Consider the following 8293-nt stretch of genomic DNA (forward strand, 5'->3'; position numbering starts at 1 on the left):
CTACAGCTTGTTCCGAATGCTGCGGCTCACCAGCTTACTAGAGCTAGAAAATTAGATTCTATCGCTCCAGCTCTTGTTGATTCACATTGGTTAAATATCGCATTGAGTTTAAGATTTTGCTACTCACTTTTAAAATTCTGAATAATATTGCGCCCAGTTATCTCACTGATCTTCTCAATCTGTACACTCCTTGCCGAGCGTTAAGATCATCAGGTCAGTTACTCCTGGCCCAACCTAAGTTTAGGCTGAAGACCAGACGCGATCATGCCTTTGCTTCAGCTGCACCTTTGGATGTTCGATACCTATTTTACTTAACTCTTCTGGTCTATTAGTGCCTCCTTTCCGTCTGTGCTGGTGCTAGTGCCCAATCTGTACTTTCTTAATTGATTTGTGTTGATTTTCTGTATTATTGTGAAGCACTTTGGTGTGCCTTTGTGTTTTTAAATGTGCTATATAATAAAACTGTATTGTATTGTATAGGAATTAAGAGGGTAAATATCAGCCATGTGGTGCCAATTAAATGCACTTGTATAAAAGTAGAGGTTTTGCTGGACTGGAGCACTCAGGTGTGTTAACAAAATGACAAAATCTTCAGACTGTGCAATTCTCAGAGAAGGAAAGAAAGAACGTCATAAGGTGCCATAGCTTAGGTTTTGAAGTTGCATCTTAACAAACAACAAGACTTGAAAAAAATATACAAATGAGGCCAATGTGGAGATGTTTTGTCATTAATGCAGGGCACCACGTCTGGTGAAAACCAAAGACAGCATATCTGCAGAAACACCGTGGTGGAGGGGTGATGATTTGGGTTTGGTTTGAGCCCTGCAACCACTGATTCAACCATGAACTCTGTATACTAAAGTATTCTAGAGTCTAATGTGAGGCCAATTTGTCTGTAAGATGACGGTTGGCTGAAACTGGGTCATACAGCAGAACACCAACCTCAAGCACAGCAGCAAATCTTCAACAGAATGGCTGAAAAAAGGATCAAGGTGATGCAGTGGCCCAAAGTCCAGACCTCAATCTGACTGAAAAACCTTGGCAGGGCTTTAAAAGAACCTGAGTGAACTGAAGCAACATACAGAAAACAATAACTTAAAGTTATACTACAAGCTACAGAATCACAGGGAGTACTTAGCTGCACAGAGTCCAGCCTGAAAGCTTTCTTTCTGACAGGAGTCCATATAAGAAAACATTTTAATATGACAGGGAGATGAAAAAGTCATATCTATGAAGCTTAAACCACTAAATGAAATTAAAAATAAAATAATTTAAACAAATAAAATGTATTTTGCGGCCAAATGTTTTAGCTTACAGTCGGCAGGTGATGTATATAAACTGCTGGCCTGTTCTAGAAATCACATTTCACTTAAATCTTTTTGAAATAAGTGACCTAAAAAAAAGATCCACGTAAATCAGAAACCATAGTGTATTAAACCGCCTTAGATTTTCACACTGGTGAATTCACCCAGCACACTGTTACTAAAAAGCAATCAACAACTCGGCTTAGCATGTCAAAATAATCCCACAGTGTGCGTACATATCACCACCCACGTCTGGAGAGTAATCATGGATCTCCGCTTCTAGCTTTGTGTCAGCCTAATCACATGGATCGCAATACTGGGTCCTATAAATAGGATGCTGCACAGGCTCATGCTGCTGGGACTGAGAGAGAAGAAATCAGTTTAGGAGAGTTAAAGTAACAGTTTATACGCTCACTTAGTCACAGCCTTTCAGCCCGCTTAAGCACCGTGCAGTGTGCTTAATGCTCAGCCAGCACATTTACACGAGCGAACATAAGTGCGCATTTGAGTCACAATGCCCATTCGCGTCACTCAGCGCGTCGCTTCTGTACGCGTGTCTTCATCACATCTACGTGAGATTCTGTGCTGACTCAAGCAATTACCCGGCGCTCGTGGAAATGAGTGTAATCGCATGAACCGAGGGAGTATTTCCCGCTTCGCCAGCAGAGGGGAAAGGGCAGGCGGGATCTGATGTGTGAAGCACATCTATCTCTGTAATAAGCACAAAATTGATCCTGTTTTATGTTTCGAAGGAATTCCCTGCCTTTCCCCATTTACAGTTTGTTTTAAAAGTTGTGATGAGTCAAAACTGCATCTGCGTCACATCGTGCGCTGAAGTTTACAGGGCGCGGTGCCACACAAGCCTGCTCCTGCTAAACTTTTGGTGCATTAATTCAATTCATGTGGCTCATGGGGTGACCTAACATACGTATTCTAAGGAAGCACTTTTGCGGCATAGCCTACATTCATATTAGAAATTCTGCTAATTACATTTTTATTATTGTTGGTTATGGTCATGGTATTTACCACATAAAAATAATTACAATAAAAACAGCTTTCTTTTCCTTGTTGACATTTCATGGGTTCATATTTTCCAGCCAAGTGTTTTATAGCAATGTTGATTCGTATTAGTAGATTAAGAGCTCTTGCAAATTAAAAAATTCTGTTTTCAAATTCCCAGCATTCAAGGGGATAAGAGCACAACATTTACATGCGGTTTGAGAGCAAGTTTGCCTCATCATGGACCGTGTACGAGCATTTCACAGGAAAACCGTCTTCAGAACCTCAGTTGTTCAAGAAAATAAATGATGTCAGAAGTGGGATTCGAACCCACGCCTCCAGGGGAGACTGCGACCTGAACGCAGCGCCTTAGACCGCTCGGCCATCCTGACATTGAATAACCCAAAAATCAGATTCCCTTCTGACTGTGACTGAGTCCATCGACCCATCTACTATTGTTTGGTATGTTTCATAGCTGTAATAATGATGCTTATGTACAGTACAGCTTCATGCAGGCGATGACTCTTGCTTGTGTTACTCAGAAATTTAGGCTCGCCAGATTAGAAATTGAACCAATTTTCGAGAGTCGGAGACAGGGGTCGCTGTTGGATCGTATTTCTAATGCTATAACATGAAATTATATCAAGCCCAAGCCTTCTGTTTTCATTAGCGCTTTATGTAACCGAGGGATTATTTATGATTATTATTACTCAAAGTACCTCAGTCTTTTTCAGTCAAGCATGTAGGTTTTGATCTGTGAATATTAATATGCCATTTTAATTATGATGACTCGGAAGTTAAATGTCTTAAACTGTTTATAAGACGATTATAGCGTTTACCTAGTGATAACTATCGTGACTATTCATTTAATATTGATGTAGCACGAGAAATCTGTTTTGCTCGTCGTGGTAGTTGACGAACAACAAAAAAGCCAGCTAATAATTGAACCTGTACAATTTGAGTTAAGCGAATCAGAACCAGAATCAGAAAGGGTTTACAACATTAGGAAATTGCTGCGGTGCTTCAGTGCAAACATACTGTCATAAATTACGCTTAAATAGACATGAAAATAAAAATAAGAATAAGAATTAAAAGTGCTAAGTAGATAGATATATACTGTACATGAGTGCAGGTGGTGATCAGTGCCAAACATGACTGACTGAAACATGCTAGATATAAATGTTATTTGCCACCAATGACACGGCCGTAAATCAGTCTCTGTCGATCAACATGGTTATTAGAGAACGAAAAGAAAAAACAGCAACAATGTAACATACCTGAATTTTTTTTAAAAAAAAATTATATTGAAGGGATTAAAAGGTTGTCCCGCGACAGGCCCCAGCGAGGATCGAACTCGCGACCCCTGGTTTACAAGACCAGTGCTCTAACCACTGAGCTATGGAGCCTGTGCTGGTATCGCCAATCTTAAAACGGCTATATATTACTACTCCTGAGGAACACGGAAGTGGTGAACGAAAGGAAAAACAAGTCCGTCTTCTTTCAGGCTGGGGCTGCCTAACTGAAAGAACAGCAATTTTTAACCCGGACATATATCAGACATTTTTTCAGGATGGCAGTTTTCAGCGTATTTCTGACTTTAGCAACTCCATCACTTACATTTTTATTCTTTCTGCTTATCGTTGCATTTCTTGCATACTGCTTGTATGTTAGACACATTCATATGAAATATGACCACATACCCGGCCCACCGAGGGACAGGTAGGTGAAGCCGTCGTCGAAACCCCCATACTGGCATTACCAGAGAATGACCAGCTGTTTTTGTCCTCAGTTTTCTTCTGGGACACTCACCGTCGTTTTTGAGGATAATGAAAAATGGCGGAGTTGTACACGACAAATTTCTGGAGTGGTAAGTGGAGCGTAAACGATGTTTTCGTGCGGTTTTTAAAAAGTTGTGATTAATAATATTTAAAGGTCAGCATGTCCTTTACAGGGCCGAGAAGTATGGGCCTGTCTACAGGATAAATGGTCTTCATTACGTTGTAGTGTGCGTGTCCAGTCCAGAGGCAACAAAGGTGAAACAGTGTGAAAGTGCTGGGCAGAAACTCTCGATAATATTTGCATAAATCCAATTTCTTGCAATGTTTCATTTCATTTCCCACACCCATAAACTACACTCTTCCTACACTACTGACACTTTATTCACTTTTAGTCACTTGCAGTTATTTATTCACCTTCAGTCACTTTAATTTTAAAACTGTATATACTGTATATTCTGTGTATTTATTATTTCACTCCTATTTCCTGTTCTTATTGTTCTTATCTTCAACATATGCTGAACATTGTTTGTTAATTGCCCCTTGGGGATAAATAAAGTCTTCTGATTCTGATTCTACTTTATGTTTGTGGATTCAGGAAATCCTGATGTCCCCAAAGTACCCCAAAGATAAATTTGTTTACAAAAAACTCTTCAGCCTATTTGGTCAAAGGTAAGACTGCCTTATCAGGCTACTTAGGTTGCTTCTCTACATTAGCATCAGACTTGTTTATTTAGATTTTGCTTTATCAGTGGAACAAAATTAAATTCTCACGATAAAATGATGTCTTTTCATGAATAAATAACCAAACTGTTTTAAAGTCATCCAGCTCTTCAATACACTACCTCTGCTGATTTAGCCAGCGCAGATCTGGTGTGCACTATAATATACTTTAAAAAATGAGAAATGTTATATATTTTTATGATTATTCCATTTGAAGACATTTTGAAAAAATGCTTTTATTTTAACAGCAATTAGGAATTGGGTTTTGTGAGAATGTTTTCTCAACTTCCTTCTTTGAAGGTTCTTAGGCAATGGCCTGGTAACAGCACGGGATCATGAGAAGTGGTACAAACAGCGCCGGATCATGGACCCTGCGTTCAGCAGCACGTGAGTTATGCATTTGTTGCTTTATAAGGTATACCTTGCCTTTACCAGGCTGAAACCACTTTTGCCTTAAGAACTGCCTCATTTCTTCATGGCATACATTCAACCAGTGCTGGAAATACGTTTTGGTTGATTTTTGGTATTTTGGTCCATATGGCATCATGCAGTTGCTGCACATTTGTTGGCTGTGCATCCATCATTCAAATCCGCCACATCCTAAAGGACCTCAGCTGGAATTAGAGAGCTGACTGTGGAGCCCATTTGAACACAGTGAACTCATTAGCACGGTTAAGAATCAGACTCTGAATACTTTATTAATCCCTAAGGAAACTATTTGGATTACAGTTGCTCCAAGACAGTTACAGTAACAGACTACACTAATTAAATAATACAGCATGTTACAGAATTTACAAATTTGACAAATAGCACTAATTTATCAAAAATCGCTCAATTCTAAATATCAAAAATATTGACAAAGAATATTACAGAGATGGAAAGAGGTGGAACAAACCAGTTTAAGAGGATTTGTAATGAGTAGTTACTCAGTTTGTAGCAGTCTGGACGTTCTCATCCCATCTCTGGCATCAACAAGGCAATTTCACCCAGAGAACTAGTAGAAACAGTAGGGAGATAGTAGCAGATAGTAGGAAGGTTTTTCTTTTTTCTGTGCAACAGTATCCGTTAATTCATTTCTGTGATAGTTTGTTGGGATGTCTTGGATGTGCTGCTTCTCCGTCTAAAGCTATCATTACTTCCAGGTATCTGAGAGGTCTAACTGGAACCTTCAATGAGAGGGCAGAGAAACTGATGGATAAACTTGCAGATGTTGCTGACAGTAAAAAAGAAGCTAATATGCTCCATCTTGTCAACTGTGTCACCCTGGATGTTATTACTAAGGTATTATATTGCAGTCATTTTTACCCTTCCAAAGGGTGAGTGTGTGTGTGCATATTTGTGTATACTTTTTTCTTGATCAATTTCAGGTTGCCTTTGGGGTGGACTTGGACCTCTTGAAGAATAGTTCACCTTTCCCTAAAGCCATTGAGACATGTCTGAAAGGAATGGTTACCTATGTTAGAGACACATTTTTTCAGGTATTACTTCAGCGTTTGTTGTTATGCAGTAGTTCTGCCAACAACATTGTTATCTGAATGCCATCCTAAACCTGTCAGTTTTCCATTCCAGTTCAATCCAAAGAACAGAGGATACATTAATGAGGTGAGGGAAGCGTGCCGCCTGCTCCGTACAACTGGAGCTCAGTGGATCAGTGAGAGAAAGACCGCCATGCAAAACGGTGACGAGGTCCCCAAAGACATCCTGACACAAATCATCAAAGCTGCAAGCCAAGGTTGGAGTCCCCAAATTTCACATTAGACTAGACTAGATAAGAGCAATAATATAGAATCTTGTTGAATCTGTGTGAAGAGCATAAAAACGAGTAAATAAACACACTGAAGAAAAATGATAGGACAGCACAAGTTCAGTGCCTCCCATATGAACTCTCCTTGGAGGTTTGTGTTAGTACCTGTTCATGATGAGAGCACATCTTAACATGGTAGATGTCAAATCATTTATAGGTAGTTTTTTATCATTTCAGAGGACAGCATGACTGAAGAAGATGAGGAGTTTATGCTGGATAATTTTGTGACATTCTTCATTGCCGGTGAGTCTCTGTTGTTTCATCTTTGATGTTAGAAGTAGTGCCCTGTGATTGACTGGAGATCTGATCAGGGAGGATAGTGCCTTTTTCTCAGTGACAGCTGGGATAGGTTAAGAAAACAATTAAGAAAATGGACTGATGTATGAAATATTACACAATAATTTGGGCCTGCTCTATCTTTGTGGAACACCAAAAGGTTTGCTGTGTTAAAAGGCGCACAATGCAGTCACCACTTTAAGCATCAATTTTTAACTTAATGCCAAATAGTTTCATCTTTATAAAATGTTATCTATTGTCAGGTGTAACGATGCAGGTATTCACAACATACATTCATTTTCATGGACTACTGACCATCCAGATGATGGATGTATTGTTATAGACTGTATATCAAAGATGGAAATAGCTTTTGTGTCTGTGGCGGGGCGTGCAATCACGCATTGTAATGGGTGCTGTGTTTGTGGTTGCGATAATGTTGAGCGGGCAGCGGGAGAGCTGCAGCTCTGTGAGCATTGTGAACAGCAACCGTGTGAGTCAATAAAGTATGCTGCAAAGCATGAACTTGCACCCGGGTCTGCCGTGGTCATTTACAGTGTCTTAAAAGTGAACTTTAAAATGGAAGTGAATTAAACCTGCTTTCTTTCTGAAGCCCACGAAATGGCGATATCTGCGGTTGCTCCTGTTCCTATAGAAGTCTATGGAAAAATGACTTTTTCCATAAATGGCTTTCAGTGGTGCTGCTTTTAATGTGATTTTGTAAAACCTACAGAGTTTATAGGCTCAGGCACTCATCCTGGGTCAACACTGAATCAAAAACCAGTATGCTAGCCATACTGTCTTTGAGGAGAAGGTGGCTGGGGCCTATCTGTAGTATTAAACAACACATTCATTGGTTTGTCAGTCAAATGTCAGGTGTGTGGGCTGACCCCCTCATCATCACATCCTTTTCTTTTTGGAATCAAGATGGTGGAAACTCTCATCTTGCAGCTTTGCAATCAGACCAGTGAATGATGTTACAATAGCTGCATACATCTTTTGTACTGCCTAATGTCGTGTGTAATTTATGCTATTCCAGGCCAAGAAACAACAGCCAATCAGCTGGCTTTTGCAATCATGGAACTTGGAAGACATCCTGATATACTGGAGAAGTAAAAAGTCAAAATATATTGCGCGACAGTTTCCACTATAGCAAATAGACTTTGGTTTCTTATGGAGTTTTCTCATTTCTCAGAGCAAAGAAAGAAGTGGACGATGTTATTGGGATGAAACATGAAATAAGCTACGATGACCTGGGCAAGTTGGTCTACCTGTCACAGGTACATGTGGCAATTTGAAAATTGTGGTACTATTTTTCTGTATCTTAAAGTATCCTTGGTCTTCTGCATTAATGAGATTTGTGGTTTTAAGCATTTTCACTGCTCTGTTGAGTAGAACGGTGTTATATATATATA

General features: G+C 39.6%; 1 protein-coding gene and 2 non-coding genes across 3 annotated transcripts in view; 1 reads left to right on the forward strand and 2 right to left on the reverse strand.

Moving 5' to 3' along the window:
- Nucleotides 1-2612: 2612 nt before the first annotated feature.
- Nucleotides 2613-2695, reverse strand: trnal-cag (transfer RNA leucine (anticodon CAG)). The gene has a single exon. It is a non-coding gene; the product is annotated as a tRNA-Leu (tRNA).
- Nucleotides 2696-3636: 941 nt separating this feature from the next.
- On the reverse strand, nucleotides 3637-3709 carry trnat-ugu (transfer RNA threonine (anticodon UGU)). Its single transcript has one exon. It is a non-coding gene; the product is annotated as a tRNA-Thr (tRNA).
- Nucleotides 3710-3768: 59 nt separating this feature from the next.
- LOC102206432 (cholesterol 24-hydroxylase-like) overlaps nucleotides 3769-8293 on the forward strand; it is a 44948-nt gene continuing 40423 nt past the window's right edge. Inside the window, exons 1-10 of the mRNA XM_013908711.1 lie at nucleotides 3769-4022; nucleotides 4093-4170; nucleotides 4255-4336; nucleotides 4677-4750; nucleotides 5102-5188; nucleotides 5944-6082; nucleotides 6169-6279; nucleotides 6371-6533; nucleotides 6783-6848; nucleotides 7918-7990. Of these exons, the coding sequence (XP_013764165.1) occupies nucleotides 3874-4022; nucleotides 4093-4170; nucleotides 4255-4336; nucleotides 4677-4750; nucleotides 5102-5188; nucleotides 5944-6082; nucleotides 6169-6279; nucleotides 6371-6533; nucleotides 6783-6848; nucleotides 7918-7990 (1022 nt within the window). The 5' untranslated portion in view covers nucleotides 3769-3873. The remainder of the gene's footprint in view (nucleotides 4023-4092; nucleotides 4171-4254; nucleotides 4337-4676; nucleotides 4751-5101; nucleotides 5189-5943; nucleotides 6083-6168; nucleotides 6280-6370; nucleotides 6534-6782; nucleotides 6849-7917; nucleotides 7991-8293) is intronic.

Source organism: Pundamilia nyererei, unplaced genomic scaffold, assembly GCF_000239375.1.
Source record: "Pundamilia nyererei isolate P.nyererei 1_Seehausen unplaced genomic scaffold, PunNye1.0 scaffold00013, whole genome shotgun sequence".
In the NCBI taxonomy this organism is placed as follows: Eukaryota; Metazoa; Chordata; class Actinopteri; order Cichliformes; family Cichlidae; genus Pundamilia; species Pundamilia nyererei.